The sequence below is a fragment of the Neomonachus schauinslandi genome, chromosome 5 (genome assembly GCF_002201575.2).
Source record: "Neomonachus schauinslandi chromosome 5, ASM220157v2, whole genome shotgun sequence".
NCBI classification, from domain to species: domain Eukaryota; kingdom Metazoa; phylum Chordata; class Mammalia; order Carnivora; family Phocidae; genus Neomonachus; species Neomonachus schauinslandi.
The window spans coordinates 119,305,842-119,325,363 of record NC_058407.1 but is presented as its reverse complement, the minus strand read 5'-3'; the positions used below and the strand labels follow the sequence as shown (position 1 = coordinate 119,325,363).

Sequence of the window (19,522 nt, the reverse complement as noted above, 5' to 3'; positions counted from 1 at the left end):
TTAATACAGGTGACTATTTAGCCGAAATAGTCCCCAGGTCAGGATTCAAGGACCTTTTTTTTTTTTTTAAGATTTTATTTATTTATTCACGAGAGAGAGAGGCAGAGGCAGAGGGAGAAGCAGGCTCCCTGCAGGGAGCGCGATGTGGGACCTGATCCCACGACCCTGGGATCATGACCTGAGCTGAAGGCGCCCAGGATTTAAAGACCTTCTCAGCATCTTCTGTTTATTACAAATCTTACATAGCTAGAAGACATCATGTTACATTTGTTTCCTCACATCCAAGAAATCTGAGTTGCTCCTTGAAAGAAGTAACCTGTTTAAATGAGGAAGGACAGGAAGTCAGTACAGATAAGCGGGGGGGGGGGGGGGGGTATTAGTAAATCATATTGCTCTCCCATGGTATGCAGCAAACACATTCAGCACCTTTGGAGAATCAGGATGCTAAGTGTTTTCCTTCATTAGGAGTTGCTAAAGGGTGGGAAATTTGGCAGGGGGGATGGGATGGGATCAGTTTCATAATTTTTCTTCAATAACTGCTTTGCTATCCTCCTGAGAGATTCTTTTCTGCTTTTGAATCATATTTCACACAATTTCTCCTTAAAGCATCCTTAGGGATATTCCTACAAGTTCAACAATCTGTTTACTGTGTTAAAATTTCTACCTCATTAATGAATCAAAGGACAGAATGACAACAGAATGTAAAAGACCAGCTTATATTCATCTTTATAAAAAAAAAACATAAATCATAAACTCTTAGCAATCCATTTCATGTATTTGTTGGCAAACATTTATTAAGCACCTATTTTGTGGTAGGCACTGTACTAAGGATGAGAATATAAAAATAAATAATAATTTATACTCTGGTGAAGAAGACATATAGAAAAGCAAATAATACCAGTTCTTCAACAAGCTTATATTAAGCACATACAGTTACTTCCTGCACAGCAATGGAGAAACACAGGTAAAGAAGAGGCTGAATTTGCTTCAGAAGTGAGAATAATATGGTGGAGAGGTTGAAGAAGGATTTTGAGGATGTTGCATCAGTCAAGTCCGAATGCATGTACTGAAATCCACTAGATGAAAAGGAGGAAGAACATCACAAAGACAGAACAACTTAGTAAAGGCACAAGCTGTGACAGAGAACGGCATGGTTAGGGTGACTAAAACATAGGTAATGTAAGAAAAAATGATGGTAAATTTACTAGGAATTAACAGGGAAATCTACATAGAATGTAGAAATGTAAGAAATCTACATAGAATTCTAATTTGTGCGCTCGGGAGCTTATAATTTCTAAGTATTTTTTTTTTTAAGAGAGGTTGTTTTAAGATAGGAAAATGCAATTTTGTTTTTTTCAACTTTTAAAGTATTATGTTAAATTCATTGATAGATCCAAGAGAGCTTTAACTATATATATATATAGTTAAAGTTTACATATATATATATATATATATAAACCCAAAATAGAGTATATTTTTAAAAATTTGTGGAAACTCATGAGTCATAATAAAATAAGTCCATTCTTTCTATACAGATTTTCATATAGTGTTGTAAATTTTCATATAGTGTTGTAAATTTTAAACTGTCTAAAAAGATTTAAAAAGCAGCAAGTTGCTAGGTGATTGCTAAGGGAAATCATGAAGATTGATAATTAACTTCAACACTGCAATCAGTTTCAATCAAACAGATTATGTGTCTAAAAGAATTCAATAAGGAAATTAGAGTTTTCATATAGAGCAATTTACATGGAAAAATGTTTCATTCCAATTAAAAAAGCACTGTATGTCCTGATAGTAAAATGCACCATGCATAGTGGAATACAAAGAAGAGAAGTGTATCTGGCTCCAGAGCTAGCAAAGTTCTGGCCAATGAAGAGTGAACTTAAGAGCAAAAGCAGAATTTATGAAAAAGCATAGCCTATCCAACAACTGTTAAGTAGTGCGTGCAGCAAGGCCGACCAGTCACCTTGGAGAAGAAATGCTAAAAGAAGGCAATCAGGAAAAACTGGTGAGGCTGTCAGATCTTATCTTTTAGGCAAATGACTTACCAGGGGTTGGGGCAGGATGGTGTGGAGCTCAGGCAAGGGTAATGCCTCCTGATAGTTTCCAAACTGTAAAACCATCTCACCTCCCCCAAGATTTTAATACACAACAACTTAATGAGGATAAATCAGGAAATACAACAAAGTGCCAGAAAAGAATTTAAAATTATCTTAATGTCACCATCAAGAGATACATACTAATACCATTTTGATGTATCTTCTAAACTTTTATCAATGTGCACACACACATAATCACATGTACACATGCTTCCATCTTGAAATTTGAGTTGTCTACCAATTTTTTTTCCCTATGCTGATCACTCTCAAAGTTTTTACTCTCAAGATACCTTTATATCATTAAACATTATTGAGAACCCCAAAGAACTTTTTTATGTGGTTCATAGCTTTCAAAGTTTATCATATTAAAAATTAAAATTAAGAAATATTTTAAATTATATTAATTCATCTTAAAATAATCCATTACATGTTAAGAAAAAATACATATTATAAAGACATAATTATATATATTATACACATATAATATACATACCATTTTATGAAAAATGACCTTTATTAATTGTAGGACTTTATATGGCATCACATTTATAGGGGAAAGGAAAAGAATATAGGAATAATATAATACCTTTAGAAGAGATAGCAAAAACTTATTGAAGAAAAGTATGTCTTGTTTCCTGCTAGGTAAGTGAGTATTTACTCCTATTTGAAACCAGAATGCTCAGTAGAACAGAGGTACTCAAACTAAAAGAAAATTTTAGTGAGAGCCGGCACTGGATTTTTGTATCTACTTTTGCTTTAAAAGCACTGTAATATATTGTTTTGATTGAAGTATATGAAGAAAATTCAACCTTACATAGATAAATATTTTGAAAAGGGAGGTATATTTTCATAGCTTTTCAGGTAATCATGGATGTTTTTTACTATACCAAAACTTGAGATTTGTGGTAAAGTGTAGTTGTAATGTAGAATCTGAAACCCTATCAATGAAGTCTTTGCACTGCTACATTAAAAATTCATTGGTCTATCTGGCACTATGAATGGATCATTTACCCATGTGTGATTCTGTAGTGTCCTGCATTTTTCATTCAGAAAATTGCTGAGTTATGTAGCTTCTCAAATGTTGAAACATTTCTTTACGCAACATAAAAAAATTTCATCAGACAAGTCTTTAAAATATTGGGAAGCTGTTGTGCTCATGATGGAAAATATGTTTTTCAGAATTCTAACTTTAGTTTGAAAGTTAAAATTTTATCATTAGCAAGAGATACTGTCAGGTGTTTTCTCTGGTATCATCACCCTTTCTTATTCATTTTTAGTAAAATGTCTGCCAAATGCCCTAGTCTGAATAACCACAGGCTGTCATTCATTCAAATAAAAATGTTGTTCCATGAAAAATGTGGTTAGTTTAGCATGCAACTCAGTCTTGCAGTGCCTTTCCACAAGACAATATGCACTTCAATAAGGCATAAACGTGCTTTATGCATAGTTCTCAGATTATAAAAACCTTGCATGAACAGTTGAGATTTAATATAATCAATTTTGTCGCTTCAGCAAGGTCATTTTGAAATGAAACTGACTTTTCAAAATATTTACTGCAAATACATGGTGGTGACAAATGTAACATACAGCTGGGTACCACTGTCTTGTTTCCTGCTAAGGCACTGACAGTTTTAACCATCAGTGCAAATATCAATACAGTGAAAAAGTCTGTTAAAATAAAAATTCATTGATCTAGCTTGTATTTGAATGAATCTTTTACCAATGGGTTTTATTATTATTATTATTATTATGAGAAGAGTTTTAAATTTGTACACCCCAGAAGAGGTCTTAGGACCTCCAGCAGTCCACAGATCATACTTTGAGAAACACTGCCCTTAAACCATTAAATATTCTTTCTAGCATTACTTGAAAGGGCTATTTAATGCTCTCTCAAGTACATGTATCATCATTTAACCATTATCCTATTATTAGACATTTAAGTTGTATCTAATTTTTCATTATTACCAATAATTTCTGATGAGCCTCTTTCTATATAAATCTTTGTTTTCCTCAAGATTGACTCCTAGTAATTTTACTAGGTCAAGAAAGATTTTCAAAGGGTGCTATCAAATATATTTCCAGAGGGACTCCAGCTCTGCATCTGGTTCCTGTTAGGCAGTTGTGAATGTGCTAACACTGCACTCAGATGAGGAGAAGCCGAGTAGAGACTATGCTCACATTGGCAGCATGGGGTCTCCCTAAGGTTAAGCTACAGGAACTTGGGTCAGCTTTATTCACACTAATTGCATCCATATTCCTGGGCATGTTCCTATTTAGGCACTCTGCCACAGCAAGATCGCATTAAACAGTGACAGGTTTTGTAGTCGGTGATATTTATTTCCTGCCTGAAGAGAGTAGGAGAAAAATATGACAGCTGCTGTGTCATGTGAATGAGTTTAGCTAAATTCAGTGTCCCAGTTGTTTGGTTTTGTGACCCCAGATGATTAATCCTTTCCTCTCCTTTTTGTGGCATTTCTGGTTATGTTTGAAAACCCAATCCTTTATGAACTTTTTCACCCAAACATTTGGTTCAGCTTGTTCCTTAAGGACTTGGAAATGAAAACTGGAGGTCATGGGCATTCCCCCCTAATTTATCCCTGCTTTTTAAAATTGGCTTCTTTTCTTTCTTCCTTTTTTTTCTCCCAGATTTACTTCTAAAAAAAAAAAAGTCAGTATCTTGCTAGAAATAGAGACCATGAATATGTCATCATGATTTTTTCCCTTTTCTTCTTTAGCAGTAGTCAGATTATATAGTATTTTACAGGAGCATACATTCAATGAGAAAAGTTGATTTAACAGACTCAATTTATTCTTATAATGCCTCATGATGTTATGTGATTTTATTCTACCTATAGATTCTTACAACAGATTTAATGTCTGCTCTGTAATTACCTACTACAAATTGTAATCTTGATGTTGACTTTTTTATAATAAACACAAACATGAAAATGCTCCCAAATCAAATTCTCTGAGGCACAGTTGTGCTTCAAGGGTTCCATGAAATTCATCCCCCTCCTTGCTACCACCTTCTCCTAGATAGTTTTTATTGAAGCACACTTTGTCATTCAGTCTGATATTTTGAAAAATATTAATTGAAACAACCTAGTGAAACCCACTGTGTCCTCTCCTAAAATAATGTTGTAGGGACTTGTTGCTCTTTTAGCCTAGATTACACTAAGAGGATGCACACATATATATGTCTTCTCTCCTGAGTTGGGAGATGTGCTACTAAGCACCTGCTTTGTTTCTTTTTGAAAGTACTACCTATGTAACTGATTGTCCTGCTTAAATTTAAATTTAAGAATCTTAAAGTCAAAGCTGTATCCTTCATTTAGTAAATATATAGACTCTCATTTCATGTACTATCCCATCTCACTGCATCTGGTTCTATTCTCCAGTTCTCAGAATTCCTTTTGCCAACTTCCTATCTCCTTATTTATTTTATTGTACTTCTCTTTGCAAGCTAAAAGATACAGAAAGAACAAAGTAAGGTCTTATTACAAAAAGAACAGAATAAGGTCTAAATTTTATAATTTGTTTTTTTTTTTTTTTAAAGATTTTTTTTTTTATTTATTTATTTGACAGAGAAGGACACAGCGAGAGAGGGAACACAAGCAGGGGGGAGTGGGAGAGGGAGAAGCAGACTCCCCGCCGAGCAGGGAGCCCGATGCGGGACTCGATCCAGGGACTCCAGGATCATGACCTGAGCCGAAGGCAGTCGCTTAACCAACTGAGCCACCCAGGCGCCCTAAATTTTATAATTTGTAATAATTCTCCTTAAAAAGGGTTTATTCAAACAAGCTAAAATTTGGACTGGAAGTGAAAAGAGACCAGGTGTAAAATAAAACTTGTTTAAGGCTTAGAGAAAAGAAAAAAAGATGATACATGTGAATCATATGGCACTGACGGTTGCATAGGAAAACATGGTGCATCGGGCGCCCGGGGGCTCAGTCAGTCAAGCGTCTGCCTTCGGCTAGGGTTATGATCTCAGGGTCCTGGAACTGAGTCCCCCATCAGGCTCCCTGCTCAGCGGGGAGTCTGCTTCTCCCTCTGTTCCTCCCCCCCGTCATGCTCACTTGCTCTCTCCCTCTCTCTCAAAAATGAATAAATTAAAAGAACTTAAAAAAAAAAAAAGGAAACACAGTGCATCAATCTAAAATCAGGAAGCAAAAAAGAAAAATCATCATTCTTTAATCTTTATCATGGGACAGAGAAAAAATTAGTAATACCTTGGTTAGGACACAATTATTTCTTTAAAAAGATCTCTTCTTGGGGCACCTGGATGGCTCAGCCAGTTAAGCGTCTACCATTGGCTCAGGTCCTGATCTCGGGGTCCTGGGATTGATTCCCATATTGGGCTCCTTGCTCAGCGGGGAGCCTGCTTCTCTCTCTGCCTGCCACTCCCCCTACTCATGCTCTCTCTCTCTCAAACAAATACAATCTTAAAAAAAAAAAAGATTTCTTGACAGAAATATGTTTAATGAACATTAAAAATAGATGAATAAAGTGGAAACCCAGCAATACTTTATTTTTATTAAATTTTATATTTTCCTTTCATCTGAAAGATTAGCACACTCAGAAAGGCTGAGGCATACTAACAAAGTCTTAAGACTAGAAACATTTGGAAAATCCAAATCGAAGAGTTTTAAATGACAGAGGTGCAAACAGGGAGAGTGGAATTGAGATATACTTCTCTGGGACACCCCAGATTCACCATTAATCAGGGTAAGCAAAATTTAATGTAATGGGCATGACTCCCAGAATAAATGAATTCTATCTCCACCACTGAAATGACTGTATTTCATAATTTAGATGTATCCTTTAAAAAAAAATGTCACGTGTAACTTTTATGGTCAGGAAACATTTTTCCCCAACAGTAACAAATCAAATACTTCATAGCCTGAAAATTTATTTCAAGATCCTTATACTTATACATGGATGTTTCATACCTCTCATTTTTCAGAGATACATGAGATATGAGGAACTCAGACCTTTACTTTTCAAATATTGTAAAATGAGTTATTTGTACTAATTTTCTCCAATCATATGACTTTTTCAGTTTCTAAGTAATATAAAGAGATAGAAGGGCCACACCTATTCTTTTCCTCTCATCTTTAGGGAAGCCCCCAACCTATTCATCTGGGCACTTAATCCACTGAAAAAAGAATGGAAAGAGAGGGCAAAAGTAGGCTCCTGGCCCACTTAAAGTCTTGGGCTAAGTGGAACAGAAAGCTAAATACCAATGTGGCTCTGTGATAAAAACAGTAAAAATGATTATCTTTTCTCTGTGGGAATTGATGAAGTATATTAGTGGGAGTGGGCATGAGGGAACAGAACAGAAAGCAGGTTAGTGGATTTTGTTCCATCATAAATTCTTTGGCAGAATAACATTAAGTTATTCTTTCCATAAATATTCAGTTGATTCCTACTGCATTAGGTACTGTGATAGAGAGAAGAGTAACCAGACATGGTCTTTATCCTCCAGAAGACTTGTGGTCTAGTAGGGGAAGAGTCTCAGTTGCCCTATCTGTAAAATAGGCATGAACAAGATGATTGCAAAGGTCCTTGCTAGCTCTAAATTAGTAAGTTGATATTAAAAAATTAAAAAAGTACTACAGTGATTATTATTACTATTTTGATACTTATTATTTTTCTTTATCCCAATGTCCCTTCATTGAACCCAGGCTTTGAGGTCTGGAGAAAGTAGCAGAAAGTTTTAAAAGAAAGATACAGTTGACAAAAGGAAGAAAGAATAAGAAAAGAAGGTAAAGAGAATAGCATTCAACTATTACCAGGCATCTACTTGTGGTAGACATTATATAAACATATAATTTCATTCAAAGAGACAGAAGTCCATTAGCTGCCACCCTCCAAAAGAAGTTCTAGAGGTAGGAACTGATCAACTTTGTAAGTCCAAGACCTAACACAATGTTTTAGTACACAGTGTTTGTTCTAAAATTATTGGATACATTTAAATTATAAAACATGATAAATAACATCAACATTCTATCATTCTGCCATCTTAAGAAATGAGTCATCACTTTGTAGAGCATCATTTTCCTTCATGTACTTAACTCAGAACAATCATTTCTTGTATTTTAGAATATTCTTCAACATTTAGAAGCAATATATACAAATCATTTCATTAGTGGAAGCATGAGAACAGATTCCTACAAACACAAACACACATGAACAGCAATATTTTTTGGTAAGTAAATTATCATGTTTATCCCTTCAAATCACCTTGATAGCTACATTATGATTACCTCAATTTCACAGAGTACAGTTCTCCATACTTTTTAGCATACAGGCTTTTATGGTAGAGTTTTACAATACAGTCCACCTAGAATCATCACACATTGCCGTCTCAAATGGTTTTTCCTCTTATTTTATAATTTGTACTAAAATTTTGAGCTCATTTTGCTCTGAGCATTTTCTAAGCCTATTTTTAAATATGAGAAAAAATTGTGACAGCTTGTTCCCCTGAGATAGTAGTGGGGATGAAGGCATTTGGTGGATTAGACTAAGAAGCCTGACCAGTTTCTCAGACACACAAAATGACATACTATCAACTTAGAGAAAAACATGTCTGTTGTTAACAAAAAGAAATTAAACAACCCACTGATAACCAAAAACAACAATTAATTTGGTAAATAAAAATAGGACACTCCCAATAAAACTAATTATAAAAGTGGATTACAATTACTAATTAATAAACTTATGATGTATGTAAACAGATGTTCATTTTGGAGTATAGACTTCTCAATAGAAACAACTCAGGCACTATCATTCTTTCCTGTAATCTTCCTGATAGCCATTCTTCAACAGAGTGATACTTATGCTCACTGTCACCTTTTCTTTCGACCTAAATAAAGGTTTATTCACTTATCTAGTCTAAAGATGGTCACATTAAGTGACAATCAGACTCTACCCTAAAACTATCCTAACACTGACATATAAATTTTCCTTATACACTATCATTACAATTCAGGGTTTTGGGGGATTTTTTGTAATTTCTGTTTGTTTTAAAAGATTTTATTTATTTTAGAGACAGAGAGAGAGAGAGAGCAAGCACACATAGCAGGGAGAGGCAGAGGGAGAGAGAACCCCAAGCAGACTCCACACTGAGCATGGAGCCTGACTCAGGGCTTGATCCCAGGACCCTAAGATCATGACCTGAGCCAAAACCAAGAGTTGGACGCACCCCACAATTTAGTTTTATATTAGTAAAGGTTTTAGCACCAAGAAGCTAGAGATAAATGTGTTTATCAATAAGAAAATTTAACCAGAGCAATTAGACAAAATAAAAAAACATAGGAGTGGATGTACCTTTATGAATTAGTGTTTTTGTTTTCTATTATTTTTTAAAAATTTTTATTTATTTATTTGACAGAGAGAGATACAGTGAGAGAGGGAACACAAGCAGGGGGAGTGGAAGAGGGAGAAGCAGGCTTCCCGCTGAGCAGGGAGCCCCGTGCGGGGCTCGCTCCCAGGACACTGGGATCACGACCCGAGCTGAAGGCAGACACTTAATGATTGAACCACCCAGGCATCCTGAATTAGTATTTTTACTTTCCTTGGGTAAATACCCAGTGGTGCAATTATTGGATCATATAGTAATTCTATTTTTTCAGTTTTTTTTTTTTTCAGGAACATCCATACTGTTTTTCCACAGTGGCTATACCAATCTTCATTCCCATCAACAGTGCACAAAGGTTCCTTTTTCTCCACATCCTCACCCAACACTTGCTAATTCTTGTGTTTTTTATTTTAGCCATTTTGAAGTAATATTTCATTATGGTTTTAATTTGCGTTTCACCGATCATGTGACAGAGACCTGAAACCATGTAAGTCCTAGAAGAAAATAAAGGCAGTAATTTCTTTGACATCAGCCATAGAAACATTTTTTTTCTAGATATGTCTTCTCTGGCAAGGGAAACAAAAACAAAATTAAGCTTACTGGCACTACACCAAAATGAAAAGCTTTTGCACAGTGAAGAAAGCCATCAACAAAACAAAAAAGCACTTACTGAATGGGAAAAGATATTTGCAAATGATATAATCTGACAAGGGGTTAATATAAAAAATATATAAAGAAGTTATACAACTCAGCATCAAAAAAACAATCCAATTAAAAAATGGGCAAAGGACATGAATAGATATTTTTCTAAAGAAGCCATGAAGATGACCAACAGACATGTGAAAAGATAACAATGAATTCTTAGATATGACACCAAAAGCCCAAGAAACAAAACAAAACAAAAAGATAAACTGGACTTTATCAAAAATGTTCATGTATCAAAGGATATTATCAAAGGGACAAAGGATATTATCAAAGGACAACCTACAGAATAGAAAAAAAATATTTGAAATCATACATCTGATTAGAGTTTAATATCCAGAATATATTAAAAAAAACTCCTACAACTCAACAACAAAGAACAACCCAATTAAAAGCAGCAGACTTTTACAGACATTTCTTCAGGAAAGACATACAAATGGCAAATAAGCACATGAAAAGATATATAAATGAATAGGAACTCAGATACTTACATGTCAACATTCATAACATCAGTCACAATAGTCAAAAGGTGAAAGCAACTCGTGTCTATCATCAGATGAATGAGTAAACAAAATGTAACATATGCATACAATGGAGTATTATTCAGTCATAAAAATTACTGAAGTTCTTATACATGCTGCAATATGGGTGAACCTTGAAAACATTATACTAAGTGGAATAAGCCAGACACAAAAAGATAAAAATTGTACAATTCTACTTATGTGAAGTACCTAGAATAGGCAAATTCATAGAGACAGAAGGTAAATCAGAGGTTACCCTGGGCTGGAGAAAGAGGAGAATGGGAAACTATGGTTTAATGGCTACTGAGTTTCTATTTCTGGTGATGAAAACATTTTGTAAATAGACAGAGGTGATGATTGGATAACACTGTGAAAATATTGAAAGCCACGGAATATACACTGAAAAGTGGTTAAAATGTCAAATTTTATGTTATACATATTCACCATTTATAAAAACAATTAATATTACTAAAAATTGAATCATGTTTAAATGAGTAAATTTATATGGTATGCAATAACTGAATAAAGCTGTTAAAATATACATATACTAAACATTTACCTTAAAGTCATGTTTACTGGATGTAACATAGATGAGTTTTTGTTTTATTCTTTGTTTTTCTTCATTGCCCATTTATAGTAATTTCAGATACGTATTACAAACACGTTTTTAATCAACACTAAAACAATTGTTAATAAGCCATGAAGTGAATTCCTTTAGAGTTATACATATGCTCACTAAATTTAAATTGGAAATTCCCATCAGAATTATCCTAGTTCTGTATTGACATCTCTCTCTTCAGCCCATTCAAAATGCCACCCTATACAGTTACTGTACATACTGGATATAGCAGGAGCTTAATAATAATTTAAGTGAATGCATGATTAAGGTATGGATGGAAAACTCATGTGATCCATGCTGCTTTTTTCTCTCTACTCCATACTTCTAAGTCAATTCCTTGCTGATTCCTGGAGGTGGTGAGATTCTTTGAAACCTCAACTCTCTTAGAGACGTCTGCCTATTGACAAATAGTTTAAGTTAAACATAGCATTTTTTAGCCTAATACAGGCTTATCATTATACATTACAGTGTTAGAACTGGCAGAAAACTTCACAGATATTTTGTTTTCCTCATAGAAGGATCCATCATTTTAAGTAAAATTGTTTATGTCTGAGTACCAAACTTACATATAATTGATGCATATGGAAAATTATATCATAGTACTTGAAATAGTAAATGTATGGAGTTGACACTAGAAATTTACTTAAGTATCTATTGATGGTGGGTGATATTTTACAGTATAAACAGGAACTACATTAAAAATTAAGCCTAACAATTCAGAGGTTTCTAATATTTGGGGACATACCTTTGATGGGAAAAATAATAGTAGTTTGTGACTGCTAATGAACATAATTTAAAGGAGGACGAATTTACCATTGCTCACGTTCTACTACTCATACTGTGATGCTTTCCTCTTTTATACAACTTCACATTCTTACCTTAAGTGTCACCCTTCCTTCTTTGTGGTCACCTGATCCCCAAAGCCTACCACCTATAGGTCTTTTTTTTTTTTTTTCATTTTAATAGAAAATTATTTAAGACTTAAAAATCCTCTCAGAAGAAAATTAGCTCCAATAGCTGAATTTAACAGAGCTGGAAAACTGATCAATTTACCTGCCTTCTGCCTGCCTCTTGGTCTAGGTCATCCGGGGTCCCAGCTCCAAAGCCAAAAATAATTGTCTCACATCAAGATCTTTTGTATTGCTTGTACCTCACTTCTATCCAATTGACTGCCAAGCCTGTCCCTTCAGTTCCTGGTTGCCTGCCTGGCCTTTGGACCATCTATCCTATCTAGCCCCACAGTTTAGATTTCCTCTTGCTTCCTGATTTCATGCCTGATTTCAGCTGAGATTAATTTTTCTGAGCTGCGTCTGCATTCATCTGATCTTTATCTAGTTCCTAACTTCCATTTTGTTTTGTTACTCCCTACCTCAATGTTCAGTCTCTCCTGTGCCAGCCTTTGTTTTGGCATTGTGACACATTTTGAAGTTTCCCTTCAACTCCCTATCCCATCTCAACACTAAAAGCAACCCTGCCTGGCGTGCACCTAACTGTATCATTTACTGAGCTTACCACTCTGACAACTTTACACTGACTAGTCTTGGAGGAAGGAAAGGAAAAGAATCAAATATCACTTATTCAACCTAACTGTACAAATCATAAGTACTCACTGTAGTTAAGGAATTAACAGATACTTGTTGCCTCATCATTTGAGTGTATCTATGATTTTTTTTCAAATAATAACCCACAAATATAGCTGCTATATATATCCCTATGCATTGATACCCAAAATGTAGACTCAATGAGGGTGAACTGGTTAAGCTATTGAATATTTAAGCCAATTGTATAGAAATAGTGGAGCTTAGGAAGCTTTGAAGACTGAATCCACAGGAAGAACATACTGCCAGCCAAACACAATTACCCAGATTAGGCTGTTGGACTCACTATGTGTTTTGGTAGATGACAATAAGAGGTCATTAACGGACGATTTCTTTTCAAAAAACAAATCAGTCAGAGTTTCCTCTTTACTGCCTTTTCCCTTAGGATTTAAGGCTATATTATTGACAGACTTATTGTCATTATACCCCGATTAGGCAAAAATATTCATGCATTATACATTTTTTTCCTCCTAGCTGCCCTCAAGACACTGGCAATCATCCTACAATTGGTCTTTCCATTCTCCATTATGCTTGTGTGTGTGTATATATATGTGTGTGCATATATGGGATCATTCTGTAAATCTTTAATGAGGTGTATTTAGTTATCTTGTTATATTTTTTGCTCCTGTGATGGGCATTTTTTATTCTCAACAGTTGTGACCAACTATTCCAGGGTTTGTTGTCTTCTAATAAGTCCGTAGACTCTTAATTAAGTAAAGCACAAAAAGAAAATGATCATTTAGGAGTTCAGTTAATCAGAGTATATTAGCAGATCTAGACCAACATGTGAGATTATCAAGGACACATCTCTTTATGATTCATTTAAAGGAAACACTAACATTAAGAACTCTTCAAAACACATTTAAATTTGCTATTTAAAATGTTAAAGAATGACTCATTGCTACAGATCTTTATGACAAACACTGTCATGAAAAATAGTCCTCAGGATTTGGTGGTTTGGCACTTTTGAAGTCTAAGGTAGCCTTTCCATATAGCCAGTTCTTTATAATGTTGTACCCTTTGTATCACCTGAGTAATATTTTAAGAAATCAATTTTAAGACCAATTTATGCCATTTTTTATTTGCCTGCGTTTATTTGGATCTAAATATTCAGAGTTCAAATTATATTTACTTTCAAGAATGTGGTTGCCTTGGTGCCCTGCAAAAAAAAAATAATAATAACTTTACTTATGGTAATACATTCATAAAAATAAGTATGCTGGCTAGACAATGTGTCTCTCAAAGATGTCTACCAGAAAATAACCTGGAAATGTATTGTGCTACATTTCAATACTTACTCTTTTTTTATGGCCCTGTGTGCTTTAAGGAAAACTAAAGGAAGTGTTAAATGTGCATTTGTTAATCCGGTTTATGGGAACTGGAGTGACCCAGAGAAAACAGAGGTAAGTGGTAATGGTGAACTGTACTGTTTCAGAAGCAGAAACACACACACACAGTGTTGTTTGGACATGTCCATATCATGGCTACGAGGAACGTTTTAACAGAGTTATTTTATTGGGAATGGGAAAGAGTTTTAGTCCTTCTAGATGTGCAATGAGAATTTTCCATTCCAGGGCAGATTCAATCTGTTTGTAAAGTTAGTTCACTGTTAAGTGGCTTTGTGGTCACTGTTCATACTCAACAAGAGCTGACAAATCTGGAAAATATCAGTTTAACCCAGAGTATTAGTCAGCTACCCATAGTAACTCTTTATTGACTGTTCTTTGTATTCTATTCCCAAAGACAAAAGGGAGGACAGCATTCTGTGCTGTGCTTTAAATTTAGGTATGAGCAGTAAAGGGCTATTACCTGATAATTTAGAATACTAAAGGAGAAATTAAAGTGTATTCATCTTTCTTGGGACCTTTTAGGGCTATTCCTTATCAGTGCACTAAGTAGACTAAAGAGAAAATGAAGTAAAATCTTTCTCATCTCTTTCTTAAGTAGATAATATGAGCATTCACTTAGATATCAAATAGGATTAGCCATGACGCATCACTTTTCGTCTACGAAAATCTCCTTACATCTGATTTTAGAAATATTTTATCAGATTCATTCTTGTCAAAGTGAGTATATAGAAAGCTAAAGTGTTCATTTCTCCTCTATTATTTTTAAAGAGAATAGGCCACAAACAGTTGTTACCATTATTTAAATGAGTAACAAGGTGCCAGATTAGATGATTTCTAGTAGTTTTGGAACCTTGGTTGATATGGCTGAAGGCTAACGCTTGACTTTTTAATTTGTGTTTTATTCAATAATGATGTCATATATACTTTTAGTATTATTTTGGTAGGAATGAAAACAAGGAATATTTCCCTGAACACAAAGAGAATTAATTTGGATGATCTGTCAAGTCAATCAAGACACAGAGTAAAACTTACAATGTAGCCCCCCCCCCCTTCAAATGGATAGTCCATAAATAAATGCATATTTAGGAAGCCTAAGGTATCTTTTTGGCAAAGTAGGTAGGTGTAATACAAACCTACTTTCATTTTAGGAAAGGAAAGAAAATTTAATCTTTTTAAAAAAATCTTCAGTTTAACATTTAGTATCCGAAAGATACAAATGATATAAGGAAATCAAATGTAGTGTTTTAAATTTGGCGTTTTTTATATTAATATCTTATAAACTTGTAATAATTAAAAAGCTGCTAGGAAGGTACTGTGCATCTTTTACTTTCTACTGAGAAATGGTCTCTCTGGCACACGGGTGGGGTTCATATCAAAGACCCACCTTTCAAGGTGCTTTCAAAACTCTATTATGTTTGCATACGGCAGTCAATCGATGACCAGAGAAACTTGGAAGCAATTTCCTTTTTTCTATCCAAATAAAAAAAATAATTCCTCTTTCACATTTTTTACCTTCCATTAAGAATGGCTAGAGAAGAAATTCTGCCACAGTTCTTGAACTTTGTTGCTGCTTTGATTTCTATTGTTTCAGAAAACAATGACTTTGTATACGTATAGGTATACTACATATACCTTTCCTGACTTTGTAACAGAGAAATAGACTTCTCCAAAATACTCTTCCAAAACCTCTTAGAGAAAATTCTCAAATCCTGATATAGAAATTGTAAGAATAGTATAATGAACTGCCATGTATCCCTCTCCCAACTTCAATCATTATCAACCCCTGGTCATTCTTGTTTCACCTCTACACCACCCATTCCCACTATACACCAGAATGGTGGTGTTGGTTTATTTTTGTTTTTTTTAAGACTGTTTTGTTTAGAGCTGTTTTAGGTTCATAGCAAAATTGAGCAGAAGGCACAGACAGTTCTCATATATCCCCCCACACACAAACACATGGTCTCTCCCATTATCAACATCCTACACCAGAATGGTACATGAGTTACACTGACAAACCTGTATCTTCCCATCATCCAGAGTCCATAGTTTACATTAGGGTTCATTCTTGGTGTCAACCAGGTTATTTTTAAACAAATCCCAGATATCATTAAATTTCATCTGTGAAGACTTAAGTTGTAACATTAAGGGATAAAGACTTTTAAAAAATATAACCACAGTATCATACCTAAACATTTAATAATTCCTTGATGCCATTAAATATTCAATCAGTGTTCAACCTACCCCAGCTGTCTCATAAATAAATAGGGGGGGTTATATTTGTTGCTGTTGCTATATTTTTAAAATTAGGATGGCTATAAGGTATATTATCCAAATTGACAGACATGTCTCCTAAGACTCTTTTAATCTCTAGGCTCCATTTTCCCTCTCATGTTTTCCTTGCACTTTCTTTGTTGAAGAAATCAGTGTTTGTCCTATTAGAACTTTCCACATTTTAGGTTTTCTAATATACTCTGTAAAATATAACTCTCTCAACTAAAAGTCAGGTTTATTTGTTTTGTATTTTGTTTTGTTTTGTTTAACTATGACCAATACAGCAGACTTAGAGAAATCGGCACCTCAGAAAGAGGAAGTCCAGATTCTGCCACTGCACTTCCCCATCCCACCAGAGGTGAGGCTAAGGCAGCGACTCCTATGCCCCAAGGGCCTTGGACACAGACCAAGCTTTGGTCTGTCAGCAGTGTAGGCAGTGCGTACTGTAGGTACTAGGGGGAGAGTCAGGAATGCTCTAGTTACTACTGCAGTGGAAATCCATTAAAAACTCATTGTATTCTGCATGATCTGGAAAGAAGTCTGTTACTTTAGTGACTAAAATCCTAACCTCTTCAATGTGTTTTTCTTTAGAGTTCTGTATACTCCTTCTCAAATCCATTGTATGGCACAACATCAGGATGCCTGGAGACCATATCTAATCATCTGAAGTACCATCCAAATCAAGTATGATCTAGGATATGCAGTTTGTAGAAAATCCTACTCTGAAACCTGAGAGAAACTCATCTTATGCAATAGTAAAAATAGAAGGGATTCAGAATACTAGTGTAATTATTACATTTACAAATAAATTTTCTCACTGAATATATTAAATGTTTTCATGGAATCTGAATCAGAACCTTATATTCTTTGTATATCTGAATATTTTAATAAAATGTTCTACTTGAATTTCTTGTTTTCCTTTGATTTTTATCATGGTTATTTTTTTAAATTACAAATCAAATTGTTTTATATCCTGAATATAAATAAGTGTTAAAATGCTTATTTAAATGAGATAGAGCTTAAAAACAAGAATAAGTGAGTATACAAATTAGCAGGAATGGACAAATCATACCAATCCTAATACACATAATCATGAGTAAAAGTTATTTATGCATCTTGGAAAAAATGTGAAATTGTCAGCCTAAACTTGCCTTTATTCAAATAATTATTTAACACATATCTTCATATAGATATAAAAATAATACTGAAATACATGAGTTAAAAAGCTTTGGACTTCAAGAAACTGAAAAATCCCTACACCAATTGTTTAAATAATGTGGCAATTATTATCCTGAAAATCAGGAAATTGGGAGATAGAGCACTTCCTTTGGTTGGTTTTTGCAAAAGCCCCATGCCTTCAGCAAGGACTCTGGTTATTTTTAAGTTTCAGTTCCTAGATTTTGTTCTCAGGCTAGCTCCCTGACAGGTTAGAGGATAGCTTTATAAGCTGCAGCACTGTTGCATTCACGATAAAGTTCAGAGGCAGAAAAGAGGCCATTTTTTCTCGTGTCACTAACCCTTATCAGGATGCACTCCCAGCAACAGCACTCTTATTGGCCAAGAGAGACATGGAGCCCATGCCAAGCCAACCTCTTCAAAGGTGATGGGGCCACCGTGGCTGGCGGACACCCTTCACTATACCCACTAGGCTAAGAACAGACCCGTGAAGCTCTCTGACAAGTACTTGAGGGAAGATACTTGAACAAAATTAGAGGACAGTTAGGATCAAGAAGGTGACATAGCCATGTAACAAGCAACTATCTTCATCTGCTCTAAATAATAATAAGGGGAATGTTCCTTGCAATCTATTGGATACAGACAAAATTAGTGATCAGTAACCTGCTGGCCTCTGTTCTTAAGGGTTTGGAGAGAAGAACAAAAAGTTCAGGAATTACTATCCCATGATCATTTAGGACATTCCTCAGCCCAATGTAAGGTCAGTTGTATACAATACAAGGTTCACTACCAACATATTAGTGCCTTTTGTAAGACTACAGACTGGAAAAAAATACATTGTTGTTCATTAGCCTTCCAAAAGATTAATCTCAAATTTTATGCCTGTTAATTGTTTTGAAGCCCATTAACTGCATTCTAGTTGCACTCTCTCTGATTATCTTCTCCTAACTGCTGCTCACCTATTGACATCAACATTTCTGATCTAGAAACATTCACACAAGAGAGAATCACTTATTCTTGTTGTTGAAGTTTGACCCCTAGCATTGTGGTACATACACATTTTGGGAAGCTGCATTTATTTTAGCTTAAAACTATCATCAGGGGTACCTGGGTGGTGCAGTTGGTTAAGTGCCCAACTCTTGGTTTTGGCTCAGGTGGTGATCTAAAGTCGGGAAATCAAGCCCTGCGTCAGGCTCCACATTTAGTGAGGAGTCTGCTCAAGACTCTCTCTCCCTCTCCCAGTGCTCTCTCTCTCAAACAAATAATTGAATCCTAAAAAACAAAACAAAACAAAAACTATCATCCAGATACATTCAGGATCTTTGCCTAAGCTTATAGGAGTCAAAATTCAAATACAGTTTTAGTAAAAGACCTCAAGGCATGAAAAATGTAGGAAAAATGCCATTTTACAAAAGAGATAATAACAATGATTATCCAACTTAAATTGGCTTGTTTCATAGGAATACTGAGGAAATCATGACATACAGGTAGCTCCAAATTGAGGGTAACAGAAATCAACAGAGACTAGAAATTAAGGTATTCTTAGGAGTAGTTAAATTTTTCTTCAGGTACAAGTTATGTGCCCCCTAAAATGTTTAAATCAAACACTTTGTGAGGTCTTATAAATACATATGGCAATTCTATGAAACTAAAAGAATGAAACTGATTTTTTCTTATCCAATAGATAGAAGAGGTATGTGTTTATGTTGTTTTCATAATTTAATTTGACATTCAGAAATAAAAAATTTGTTTTTATTTGCATTGTTCTTCCTCTGACAACTTTATGATGTAAGTCCAAATCTGCACCATTGTGATTTTAAAAATATA

General features: G+C 34.7%; 1 protein-coding gene across 1 annotated transcript in view; it reads left to right on the top strand.

Moving 5' to 3' along the window:
• The window catches only part of MALRD1 (MAM and LDL receptor class A domain containing 1), a 794,826-nt gene extending 777,617 nt beyond the window's left edge, over positions 1–17,209 (top strand). The window contains exons 40-41 of the mRNA XM_044915239.1: positions 14,227–14,302; positions 17,111–17,209. Coding sequence (XP_044771174.1) covers positions 14,227–14,302; positions 17,111–17,209 — 175 coding nt within the window. The remainder of the gene's footprint in view (positions 1–14,226; positions 14,303–17,110) is intronic.
• Positions 17,210–19,522: the final 2,313 nt, after the last annotated feature.